The sequence below is a fragment of the Argiope bruennichi genome, chromosome 6 (genome assembly GCF_947563725.1).
Source record: "Argiope bruennichi chromosome 6, qqArgBrue1.1, whole genome shotgun sequence".
In the NCBI taxonomy this organism is placed as follows: Eukaryota; Metazoa; Arthropoda; class Arachnida; order Araneae; family Araneidae; genus Argiope; species Argiope bruennichi.
Window position 1 is genome coordinate 130820365 of NC_079156.1, and position 14228 is coordinate 130834592.

General features: G+C 27.6%; 2 protein-coding genes across 2 annotated transcripts; one reads left to right on the forward strand and one right to left on the reverse strand.

The window, feature by feature from the left end:
- Positions 1–3051: 3051 nt before the first annotated feature.
- LOC129972653 (probable E3 ubiquitin-protein ligase makorin-1) lies at positions 3052–10314 on the reverse strand. Its single transcript, XM_056086866.1, has 2 exons — positions 10178–10314; positions 3052–5873 (listed from the first exon to the last, which is right to left on the reverse strand). The coding sequence occupies exon 2, from the start codon at positions 5770–5772 to the stop codon at positions 4519–4521; it is 1254 nt and encodes a 417-aa protein (XP_055942841.1). The 5' UTR covers positions 5773–5873; positions 10178–10314; the 3' UTR covers positions 3052–4518.
- Positions 10315–10620: 306 nt separating this feature from the next.
- Positions 10621–13733, forward strand: LOC129972133 (protein O-linked-mannose beta-1,4-N-acetylglucosaminyltransferase 2-like). The gene has a single exon (XM_056086142.1). The coding sequence runs from the start codon at positions 10886–10888 to the stop codon at positions 12599–12601; it is 1716 nt and encodes a 571-aa protein (XP_055942117.1). The 5' UTR covers positions 10621–10885; the 3' UTR covers positions 12602–13733.
- The last annotated feature ends 495 nt before the right edge of the window (positions 13734–14228 follow it).

Sequence of the window (14228 nt, forward strand, 5' to 3'; positions counted from 1 at the left end):
AACTTTAAGATGGTGTAAAAATGGTTTATGAAATAATGGTTCCTAATAGCCGCCGAAAATCCACTCCTTTTTTTTATTGAACGAATAAATTATATTATAAAAAAATTTTTGTATCATAAATGAATTTTTTTGAGGAAATTGTCTAAAGACATTTGTTTTCGCCTATGCCTCGAAATTGGGAGAAAATAAAAAAGCATCAGCATTCAATAAGTTTGTTGCGAGCATATCTACTTCCTTATGAGGGTGGCTCTTCTCCATATATGATGCAACCATTTCCCATGCATTCAGCGCCTTCCTTATTTCACTAAGAAAGTTAAAACTATACTGACTGAGGCAGTTCTTCTCGGACGAAATCTCCGGCACAACTTCTTACTTTGATACAGAATGCAGCTCCTGGCTATGCTAACATTTGTGTTTGCGTGTTATTGAAATATTTGTCCCTCGTATCGCAATGTGAAACCATGACACTTACTTAAGTACCTCTCTTTTAACACTTTAATTAAGTATATATTTAACAAATCTGAACGAGGAGCTATATTTAGATTAATTAGAAAAGCGTAACACACACACTGATGTCGAAATATAGGCAAGGTTTTTGGACATTAAGATATTTTCTTAACGCTCATTTTGCGAAACATAGCCTTCCTTGGGAAGGAGAGGGGGACCATAGGAGGGTTTTTCGCCCTCCTTTTACCATTTTGTTTTGCTAGCAATGCAAATCACTCCTTTTCAGAGGAGCGTGATCGTTAAGCCAGGTGTGACTGTATTAAGTAATTAATAAAAGAAAAGGATAGCATCCGATTCCGATGGACGCGGGAAAAAAATGATAATTACTTACAACTCAAGTTTGGCAGGAAGAGGAAAGTTCATGTGCATCATACAGTATCCCGACACTCAGTTCAATAAGCTTGAGTATGATCTAAGTGTATTTCAAATTAATTGATATATAATACACTCCCTACCATCCGGCTTAATGTGGAGGAAGGACTGGCCGGATAGGCCGGAGTTCTTTGAATTCATTGCTTTGCCCACCAATACCAGAAGACAACATTTTTATAACAAAACTCATTATTATAATGCGCATTTTCCCACTTCTTATTGAGTACCAAAACCTCCATTTATCTCAATATGAACACAACCGTGGCTCGTGAATCATTGAAGCAATAGTACGTAACGTGTCGAGTTAAAATAGAAGGCTCTGCACTGGTAGTTTATACATATTTATACACTACACTGCCCAGTTTCAAGAATTTCTTTGAGCAAAAGTAAGTTAAAGGATATAAACTGTTCACATTTTAACATACATTCTGTAATACCCAACTTAAATGAAGGAAACATAAACAAAACATTAACGTAAATCATATAACTAATTCTTAATTTTAAATTTATTTTCCAAATAAATTCAAAATAATTTATCGGTGAAAAACAAAATCAATTAGGAAATAATTCTTAACTTCCAAATTGATTTTACTTTTCACTGATAAATGATTACACAGATATATAAAGGTAACCCTAAGATAAGAGTCAAAACTTAGTTTTTAGGTTTTGAAAAAGTCCTTATTAGATTACTTAATAGACGCCTTGTCTTCCCCATTTAATTAAGGGAAGAAAGAAAAAAAAAAAAAAAAAATAGGTTGGATAGTACGGAAGCCGGATATTCGGGAGTGTACTGTATTTGAAAAGAATTTGAACTTGCATCTAAATATTTAAAAAATGTTCTGTGTATGTATGTTCCACATCTCTTTCGAAACAACAGGAACGAATTCAACCAAATTTCGCACACTTACTTAAGACTAGAAAAAGAATATTGCCTGCATTCACAGTCCAAAAGGTAATCAAATATTCAATAAACTAGAAATTAATCAAAATTTTACAATTTTTTTTTTCCTTCAGAAATTTTCAAATGAAATATTCTTATACCACTTTTTATTTCAAAATTTTACTTTTTCAAAATAAGAATTTCATTTTCCAAACATTTTTTTTCTCTTTCCCCTTGAACTTTTCAAAATTTAATAAATAACTGAATAGACGATTTTGAAATACAGAAATTTAAAGAAATTCCGCGGCTAGGTAATGATGATACTTTTAAATTATTCTTAATTCTTTGATATTATACATACACAAACTGGTAACATTTTCTTTTCTTTACAATTTAATTTTCTTATTTCAATAAATCGTTTACATTAATTTCATACATTATTTGTAGGAATATTTTTTATTGTTAAAGAATAAGAACATATATGAGGAACACTAAAGAATGAATACCCTAACAGTATTCTTTCTGTATTTTAAAAGAGGAGTTTAAAAGCAGAAGATTAACAATCCATATCCGGAAAATTATCGATTTGCTTTATTTTCATGTTCTTTATTAATGAAAATTTATTTTTTAATTATCTCAAGACATTCATTAAAACGTTTCTTTTATTTTGGTGCTTGAAATATTTATAGAGAAAATTAGATATTGGCATTTTTTAAAAATCCCTTGGCTTTATTTTAATTTTAATTTAAAAAGTTTTATATGTTAAGAGGATTTTAAACATAAATAGTTTTTATATTAAAAATACTAGACATTAAAGTGTTTTAATACAGAATAACAAAAAATATATAATCTAATTACACTTAATAAAACTATATTCAAAAAGGTTATTAATTTCATAGTGATCAGTCTGTAGCCTAAAAACATGTTTATATTAAGTGATGGGTCTCCATTTTGGCTTTCTGTGTACTTACTGTTCACTTGAATAGTAAATGATTATTGTAATGTTTAGATAATTTCCTTAACACTAGAAAAGGCAATAATAAAATAAAGAATCATTTTGTAAAAGCTGACTTCATGTTGAGAAATATGTTATGTTATATTCAAGATTGTCTATGAGAAATGATACACTTTCCACATACAGTTAACATGAATTACCACTGACAGCAGAACCAATATAATTTCTTCCTTAAAACATCACTTTTAAGTCTGTTTATATATTCTTGAGAGAAAAGCAATGAAAGTGTCTAATATTAATCACATCAAATAAGATTATTATAATAAAGTTTGTTTATTGTTCAAATCATAGCATTGGTTACCAGATGACAGCAATAGGGTATACATGATTAAAAAAAATAACATGTAATCCCAATCTTTTCATGCAAACATAATCATTCAGGTTTTACATAATTTACTCAGAACTTTAATTTCATGTTCAACTCTTGATCTGCTTTCCCAAAAAAAGGATAAAAATAGTTTTTAAAATATCACAAATTTGCCACCTAAAAGCATTGAAAACTTAAAATTATTTTGTCATAGTAAATAATAACATTTGAATAATGATGAAACAGTGCTTAAGTAGACATTTAGTAGATGCAGAACATATAAGTCAGATTTGAGCAATCTATTTCATAATAAGTAGATTTTTTAAAAAAATTAAAGCTCAAAATAAGTTGATACATTACATTAAAATATTAATAATAATTTTCAGTCAAATGAATGAAAATCTAATAAAAACACATTCATTAAAGTTAATACATCAATTTCAAGATGGCAAGCAGAATAAATTGTTTTTTCTATATTTTAACGTTTAATAACCCAAAATCAATCTAGCAGATTCAATTTGGATGCAATGTATATAATGAGGTGCTAATGAAAGACATAAACTGGCAAGACATAACTACAGGTCTATTTTTGCTTTAAAAAATTAAAATGCTTAACTTCCATATAATTATGCCAAAATTTGAAACAATATCTAAATAAGAAATCTTCAGTCAAATAATTCCTGCTTCTTGGAAATGAACAATAACATCTACATGCGTAGTGAAGTAAGACTAGCATTTGTATAATTATTTAAATATTAAATACATATATTGCATGTTTTTCATCATTTCACATAAAGCAATTCACATTACGTAAAATGCACGACAGTCTTAACAAATGGCCATATGAAACTTAACCATTAATGCATATATGAATAAAAATTATATAAATGAAACAACAATGGCTAAAACACCCAGAACATGCCTAGGAGAAAGATGGGTTTATGTACACATATACACTAAGTCATGATGAAGGAGATAAGATGCATATGTAAGAATTAAATTATTTCAAAAGTTTCAATCCAGCCATATTTGCCACAACAAAGGTTTAGATATAGATGCACATTGTAAACAGTTATTTGAATATGCATCTTAAAAGTTAGACATTTAAGTTTATGTACATGTGTAGCAAGACTCAACTCCAACGATTTTCAACATTTTTTTCTAAATTGTCATATTTTGTTGACTACCTGAAAAATTGTCAAACTTATTTTGAAAATAAAGCAAAATTTCGGCCACTGAAACAAATGTTAAATGCAGTTATTTCTTGCTAAATATAATTAAATTTCATGGCCTTTAAGTAGATAAGTACCTTACTAAAATAAGCACTCTAAACATGACAAATGAATTGTTTAATTTCTTTTCTAAAAAATGAATCTACTAATAAGCAGAAATATGAATTTGTAAAAATTGTTGCATTTCACAGGGATTGCACAACCATTATTCTGAGGATTCAACGACATCATCAGAAACGACATATACCTCATCATTCAAGTCATCATAAACTTCATCTCTTGCTTCCATGAAACTCCACAAGAAAATTTCATCCATTATATCTATTTCACCATCTTGATTTTGTCTTCGTCGCCTTCTGGGTGGTGGTAACTTTACAACAGTACCATCAGGTTTGGCATGAAGGTAAAAACAGGCTCCACCAAAAGGGCAGGTGCCTTCACCTTTTTTAAAATACTTACAAGGTTTTTTACTCAATGCTCCTTTATAATCTGTGATTAATTTCCTCTTTTCATCTTCAGTGTCAACCCAAAAAAGACTTGGAGTGACAAAATCGGATGGAACTCGGCATTCAGGGCAACTACGGGTCACTTTTGGATTTATATCACTATCTAACTGTGTACCATCAAAATTTTTTACTTGTCTCCATTTTCGAATACAGCTAACACAAAAGATATGATAGCAATTTTCAAGTATTCCAAAGCGGCGTTCTGACACAGGCTCCTTTTCCATTATAACATCCATACAAATACCACAAGTTTTATTTATACTACGTTGAATAGCAAATGATAACTCCATATCCTTTTCTATTTCTTTTGAACAATATTCAATATGTGTTTCTCGCTGTGCTTTATCATACGGATTTAAACAAGCTATATTGCACAATTCACAAATATCTCCGTGAATAAAAGGGCACTGCACAAAAGGACACTTGCCCATCATAAAATGAGTACAAAGTTCTCCAAATCGCCTCCTTTGAGATTCACTCGCATAATTCATATTGCATTTCAAAGAATCTGCATATGAAACTGTAGTTTTGGGAATAAATTCAGGTGCATTTACCCAATCTGGTGGAATGTTCCCACATGAACTTGCTTCTAGCTCCGCATTTGGAAAGGGATTCTTACAGTGGAAGTTGCAGTTTTTAGATTTGCACTTCTTTTGCATATTATCGATTTCAGATGAGCAAGATTCTAGATTCTCATTAGACTTTCTTGGTTGCGCATCTTCATCACACTGAGTAGATTGAAAGTTAATCCTAACTTGTTCATCATGCTTGAACCAGCATTTATCACCATATTTACAATTATCTTGAAGGAAAAACCAGCACACAGTGCCTTCAGGAATATAATAATTGTTTGTAGCTGAATCTTGGAATATATCTTCATTTTCATTTTCATTTTCATTTGAAGGGGATTGATGAACAATATCATTTAAATTACTTGATGTACCTTCAGCCATAATTTTCCAAGCTGTTGCTATCTTCTCTTATATAGAATACAGCTTCCAAATAAAATCTTCGCAACACTTCTTATTGAGTTTATTGGGTAGAAATAAAATATCTAAACAAAGAGAAAAGTAGGACATTTTAGTCATTTTTATAAGTGATTTAATCCTAGTAAAAATTATATTTATGCCATTTTATTATTTTTATTCGTCTATATTGTTTATTTAATATATTTTTTTGTTCAATTGTTATCTATTTGTTATTTTCCTTTCATAGATTAATTACAAAATTAATTCAATGAAGTAATTCATTTGATGCCTGTTCTGTAAGAAGTTTAATACTGATGAAATTTTAATTTTCGATAAAATAATCAGAAAAACATGCAAATCAAATTTTTAACACAAATCCTACTACTCTACTTGTTCTAAAATAAAATATTTTTTTCTACCAAGTAAATAAATGAAAGCCTATGAGCTTTAATAATATCACATTTCCAAGAAGTAGACTATAACTTAGTCTCAAACTTCATTGTAAAATATATAAATATAAAAAAAATGAAACTAAAAAAGAAAAAAAAAAAGAAAAAAAAAGAAAAAAAAAGAAAAGAAACTGTTTGTTTCAAATGTTTATTATATATTTCATGTGGAAATTTAATATTCATCACAAACATTAAGAACAAAATGTCAATCTAAATCAAATATTTGACCACAGATAAGTCACAATTTATATCAATCAAATATTAAATATATTCATATACGAGTAAGAATTTAAAAATAAACCAGCAGAAGGATCAGAAAATGATAAATTCTCATTTTATAGACACCACTACTAGTTTAAACAATCAAGGATATTTCTTTTTTAAAACAAAAATCTTTTGTATGGTATTATAATTTCCTACTCTGCAAATTACTATATAGTGCAATCTATTAACAGGATTTTTATTAAATTATGAAATTAATGTTGTTTAATTAACAAGATCATATACACTAAAGATATATTATTTGTACATTTCTTTTCTCTTTCATTTTCAATATTTCTAATAAGTTGTGCAATATATATAGCACTATTTGTTGGCACTCTACAAGGAGATTATAAATATTAACCACCAAAATTAGCAAAAATACAAAAATGGAATGGCAGAAAATTTAGGACAGTAATATAAAACAGAGAAATTTGAGAAAAAAAAATATTTGATTAGAATTTAATATTCAGCAAATTTTTAAAGCCAAATTTATTTTGTTAAAAAGTAATTATAAAACATTAAGTCATGAAAATAATTTTTACACCATCTTAAAATTCAGAAAATTACCAATCAAATTATGCTGATTTATAATTACAATTATCTTCCTAATTTTGACTGCTTGTCTTCTACTCTAGTATCTTCTTCCCTTTAATTTTAAGAAAAGAACTTTAAATATAATATTTTTCACTGTTTTAGGCAAAAATGAGATTCCTTATTGTTTCTACTATTCATTGTTTTAATAAAGCTCATACTGTGTTTTGTTTTTATCTAATTTTTTTCATTGTTTAAAATTAAAGAATGAAGATATTGCATTTTTCATGTTAGAAAGATTTCATTGTATACTTTAAATGAAATTTGATTATTTTTAAAATATTTATGGTTAAGGCTTAACTTCAGAAGTATTATGAAAAATATTTGCATTTCACCTATTTTTAAACATCACTGTTCTCCCTTGCAATAAAGTTTAGTATCAGTATTAATATCTTTATTCTTTTTAACTCATGTTTAAAATATTCATGAATTATTTATATTTATTGCTTCTAATCAATAAAATAAAATTGAAATATCCTTTTTTGTCTAAATGATATATCACCTCTTAAATTTTTTCCTCTAATCGAATGAAAGATCTTGTATGAAATATTTTACCCCACCCCCACAAAAAAAAAAGATTACGATGTTAGTTTTTATTAAACTAATTTTTTTTTCTTTTTTTTTTTCAATCTTTCATTCATTCCGAAATATTTGTCTTCCTAGATGTCATTTGTACTGTGTCTACAACTATCTTTGTTATAGACATCAAACTTGAAATTTCTTTTAGCAATACTTTGCCACATGTGATAATACAATCAACTGTACCAAGAGGATGTTCCACGAGTTTAAAGTTTGATGCAATTTTGAAGAGATTAGCAAAAATCTTGTACTATGTGCTTAAACCTTAACATTTTCTTTTTTCTTTTCTTTTCTTTCTTTTTTTTTTTTTTTTTTTTTTTTGCAAAGGATATGAACATTTGACAAATAAAATACCTTAACTTGCATCAATCACAACACAAATTTCATAAAATAAAAGGGATATTGCAGGTAAAAGTGAGTAGAAATTTATTGAATATTATTTCATTAGGAGATTATGTTTTGATTTTTTTTTAAAAGATTGGCTATCAAGCTTCTAAGATATTTCTAATCTATATGCAAAAGTTACAAAAATCCATGCTTAAGTGTATCATGACCTATATTCTCAGAATACAGAAAATTATGAAAGCAAGAACTTCAATCATTTAAAAAAAAGTAGTTTAACAGGGAGGGGGTGATAATTTCGACAAAAACTTGAAATTATAGAAAATTATTGTTCAACCTTACTATTATTTAATGTTGTAAAATATTTTTAGTATTGATTTCTTTTTTAGATTATTTGCAGTTGCCTTGGCACCCAATTCCAAATATAATAAGTTCATTTTCTAAAAATATAATTCATAGTTATTTAATTTTGAATCACCCAACTGTATCACCTTTGATACTTATGTATTATGTTTCAATAATCTGAATAAAAGTATTTACGCCCCACAGCTGAAATTAAATTCTAATTCAAGCATTTTTTAATTTACTTTGAATTCAACCACCTGCATTTACTTTCTTCACATAAATGATAAATGTGAGGTAATTATGTATCAAAGCTATTATGCTGATAATGCTCCCAAGCACTGATGAAAAGAGCAAGGCTGTTTGCCAAAACATTTAAAAATTGTCCTTATAATTTCTGTCAAGTATTTCTATAAAGCTTTCAAAATTAAAATGATTACAATTTTTATAAATATGCTTACTGTAGTACAGAAGCATCCAATTTAATAATATTCTTCTTATACAATAATGGTTTCAAAAAGCATTCAATGTAGCAATATGTTCTTAAAATACTAATAATTGCTTCACCTGGTCTTCTCTATTTATCTACAATTAATAATACTTTACAAAAAGTTATTTAATACAAAATTATGATTACAACACTTTTGTGGTGCTTTTTATCTTTAATTCAAATGTTTTGATAAAATTTTATTCCCTTTGATAAAAAAAAATTGATGTTAATATTATTTAAAAATTGTTTGCATATAATTATTAATAGTATGGTTATAATTATTTACTGCACCTTTACAATAAATTTTTATAAATTTGTAGAGTATTATGCCATATATGTCATAAGAAAGTTTAATGTATGAAAATATAATACACAATAATATCAAACTTTTACAAAATGAGCTAAATGATTAAAAAAAAAAATCCAATTCACGATACTACAAAGTTTGATTAATTTATAAGCCGATGTTTATTCTTGCTACACAAAATCCTTTTTTAAATTTTACATTTTTTTCAAGAGACAAAATGGCTTAAAGCTAATATTTAAACTAATAAATAGCAAGAAGGTGAAAATTATAATTATCTTTCTTGAAATTATCAAAATATTTCCTTTAATAACACATTATAAAGAATTTCAAAATAAGAAAACATTAAAAAAATTATATAAAATATTATATAAATTTATATAATAAAAATTATTACATAAAAAGTCAATTTAAAATTATTTGACATGAATAAAATATTCAATAAATTCACTGTCATAAATACCATATACTAGTTTTAATAGTATAACTAAATTATGAAATTATATCAAAAGCAATATGTTGAAACATAATTAGCATACAAGTAAATTTATGAAAAAGTACATTTGATGATCCTTTATAGAAGTAATAATCCAAATACACACAAGTACAAATATAGATTATAGTCTTCTAATTCGTCTCTATTTATGAAGAAACAATTCTTCATTTTTAAACATTTTAGTACAGAATGATGTTTAACCTTGCTGCATTTTTGTGCCAGAGATCAATTTACTGTTTCATATGTTTGATGATCATTTACTTTTCCCTAAAATTAAACATATCATACAATAAAACCTTTAAACGCGATATTACTTTCTATTTATATCCAGCAGTTCCAAAGTAGAACAAATTCCTAGGAAGGCTCCACTTCTTAAAAATCTATGTTGATGTGCAGCATTTCCAATTTCATATAGAAGATATTATTAAAACATTTAATAAAACTATCTGCTTTTTCACCAAAATTTTTTATATATAAAAATCATAAAAACTATATTCCATTATGGCATTATATATAAAGACAAAAATACTCACTTCTGCGAAGCACCTTCAAAAGTTAGCGCTGCGATACCCAGATTTTGAGAAATTTCAATAGAATGAACACCTTTTCCACAATACGATATGTTTAAGATTCCAATGGGAGCTTTCAAGTAACAGTTTAAAACTGGACAAAAATTCATGTCACGAAATTTCGAATTAACATTGATTCAACCTGGGCGCTTGCGAAATTTGCTAGGTTTTGATTCCTTTAGTTTCCATCAGTCATTGCCATTCCTTGAAACAAAATACATCGTTGATTTATCGGTCCGATGGAAATAGTGAGATTTAGAAAATTTTTATGGCAACTATAATATAACATTACAATTATGGTTGTGGAAAATAAAACTTCCTCATCCTGATGAATAAGATATTGAAAATTATGAATATTGGATTCTATGCATTCATTACCATCTGATACGTTATAGCGGACTCGTTACTGCATGAATGTTTATACATTTGATTCGAAATATTTGACTTCAGTTATTATTAAACTGAAAGGATTGTTTTTCAAGCCATTAAAGAGCACATTTCTCACAAAAACTTATTAATAAAACTAATTTGCTACAGGATAAGTCAATAAAATTTTACTTCAACTAATTTTTTTAATTGTGAATCACTGGCAAGCCCTTGGTTTTCAAGCAGCATAAACTAGTAAATTTTTGCTTCAACTTGGTGTTGTTTGTAAGAAAGACAATCGAAAGCATGAACCTTTTCTATCAGTTATTATGTCCAACATTCTTTGCTGTTATTTTAGTTTTTATATTTAAGTTGCCTACTAATGGTAAATGGAATTTTCAGTGGAGATCCTTTTCATTGAATTTAGATTTCAAATATAAGTATTTTACAGATATTAATAATTCAACATCATTTTATTCTTCAGTGTTCTGTCGTGGTAACAATCATACAGATAGATTATGCCGATTCAAGAATTTGTGTTTTGATCCTAAATCCCAGTTATTTGTCTTTTTTCAAAATTCAATATCAATGAAAACTGGTGTACCAATCGATAGATTTTCACCAGCTCTTACTGACTTCTCCTCAGTCTCAGATCACAACACACAGTATTTCAATTATATTGAACTTCCTGATTTTTCATCTAAAGAGTTTAATATTACTTTTCATCAGGGGCATGGTTTAATGTTTAAACGCTTCAATCCTGATAATCTAATGCATGTGTTTCATGATGATCTCTTACCAATTTTTGTGACTCTAGATGAGCTTTCTCTTTTAAATAATTCTAACACTTTCATCATCATATCAGATTCCAAGCCACCAGGTATATATGCTAATTTATATGAAAACTTTCTGAATTCTAAACCCCTGTATGTCCATTTTTTATCTAAAAATCACCTCCATTGTTTTGAAAATGCCTATGTTGGACTTAATAAGGCATCAGTATGGTACCAATATGGCTTTAGAGAGCCTCAGGGGCCTTTACAAAAGCCACATGTTGGTCCAATAATTATTCATTTTCGAAATTATTTTATTAAACAATTTTCATTAATATTCCCCTCAGAAGAAAAACAGGCTTCTCTTTTAGTTCGTAAATATAACCGAAAGATTCTAAATGAAGATAAAGTTATTAATGCCATTTCAAGCATTTCTGGATATAACACCCATGTTCTTTCACTTGATGGATCTTCTGTTTTGGAAGTGATTCAGGAAATTTTAAAAAGTTGCTTGGTGATAGCCATGCATGGTTCACTACTGATACTTTCTCTCTTCTTGGAACCATATTCAATTGTCATTGAGCTGTTTCCCTATGGCATTCATCCTGATATCAGCACCCCATACAAGACTTTATGTGAATTTCCTGAATTGAAACTCTTTTATAAAGCTTGGAAAAATGATTTTAAGTCAAATTCTTTCCCTCATCCAGAATATCCTCCTGAATGGGGAGGAATCTTACATTTGCCTTCTGAAGAGCAAAGAAAAATACAGAGCTCACTTGTAATGCCATTTTTATGCTGTGATAACCCAGTGTGGTTGTATCGCATCTACCAAGATACTGTGGTTGATATAGATTCTTTTAGTATATTGCTTCAAACTATTATTAAGGACAAAGATAATTATGTGATTTCAGATAAACATCAAAGGACTTACCATCTTTACCCAGGTGAAATTTCTAGTGGATGCTGTAATATTTCTGATGAAACTTTAACTTTAATGTGGGAACAACCTTGGAACCTTAGATTTTTAGATGTTTTACAGTTAGAATATGAAGTATGGCTTCAGGACATTGAAAGAGATGACGTCCAAGCCTTTTTAATGAAGACTACTAAGTTTGTTTTTCCTATTAAGTCTGCAAAGAAAATGTACTATGCTTGGATAAGATGTCATGCAGATGGATTAATAGGGCCCTTCAGTTCAAACCCAATTATTTGTTCTTATGAATCTAATTGTAGTATTATTTCTTGACCTTAGGTTGCTAGCTGCAAATTTTAGTTTCTGTCCTTAAAAATCAATAAAGAATGTGATTTAAATTTGATGATACAGTTATACATTCGAGAACCAATTCCAAAAGAGATTTTTGATATAATTGTTTTCAAAAATAGTTCAAGAAAAAGAATCTAATGTTACATTTTCTTCAGGCTTAATCTTTTTTATTATGTATAGTCTGATGTGTAATGGATTTAAATCGCTCCATTTTTGTTCACATATTTTCATTTCATAATAATAATTTAGAATCCATCAGATGGTAATTGGTCCCTGACTGTATAAATTGTGTGTATTTAATTTAGAAAGATATTTAAATTTAAGTATTACTAAGCAAAATTCTGTCATTAAATATCTCAGTTTTACATATTAATTACAATAATTATTTTTATATGATATGTATATATATATATTATGCAACTTTCATATATAAAAATGAATTGCCAAAATCAAAAATAAAATGTTCAGCTGAATTTGCATTTTCATACTGCTTTATCAAATGTACATATTCTTGCAAATTGAACATTGAAATAAAAATTTCTATACAAATTTATTTCATTTTCTTATATCACTGTTATGAAAAAAATCTTGAAGAAATTAAACTTCTAATTTCTTCAAAGAACAGACATTGCATATTTCCATGGAGATGCTGACTTCGGCATTTTCAGAAGTGAATCTTATCATTCTTGCAATCGATTAATTTTCTTTTATGATGTAATTTTCAATATTTTTAATATCTGAAGAATTTTTTTGTATACATTTATGCATTTTATTGTTCAGTTAATCATACTTATTTTCATCTTAGTGTTTATGCTTGGCAAAATTCAACATTTTATAATGTTCAACTTTTTTTTTTTTTTTTTTGTTCCAAGCATTTGTCATATATGAAAGAGATATAATAAGATATAAAAGGATTGAAATATTTCTCAAATCATATGCATTATTTGTTTCTTGCTAAACTTAAGTGTTTACCCTCCTCTTCCCAAAACAAAGGGGAATTTACAACACTGGAGTGGTAAGACTGGATGAGCAATTAATTAGAAAAAGGCCACTCGTTTATATTTTTACACAAGTATATCGAATTAATGATATGGAGAAAAAAAAAAAAAAGAAATCAAAACAGCATTCTATTCTTCCTATAGATAGTGCAGATATTGTAACAAATATTTTTCTTTTTTGTGATCCTGAAAACTTTTGAGTTTAACACCTTAAAAGATATAATCTGTTGAAAATTGTAATCATCCTGTAGATAGTTTCATTTCTATTTCCATATCCTATTGTAGTAACATAAGATAGGGGAGGGATGACTAGATTTCTTTCTGTTATAGAAAGAATTGACTACTGTAAATCAATAACTATTTTCTGTTCTTTTTAAATAAATATGATGAAATGTACTTTTCTATATCACAATCTTCATTTTAAAAATTTATTTTGAGTTTTTTGTAGCCATGTTTTAGGAATTAAAATAAAATGTCAAGCTATGTTGAGGAGAGATTTAGTACTTGTATATTTTAATGTCTACTCTAGTGGTCTAATAACCAATTTCTAAATCATTAAAATAAATGCATATGCCCAATTGGAAAAGTTTTAATTGGCATAAAAACCATAC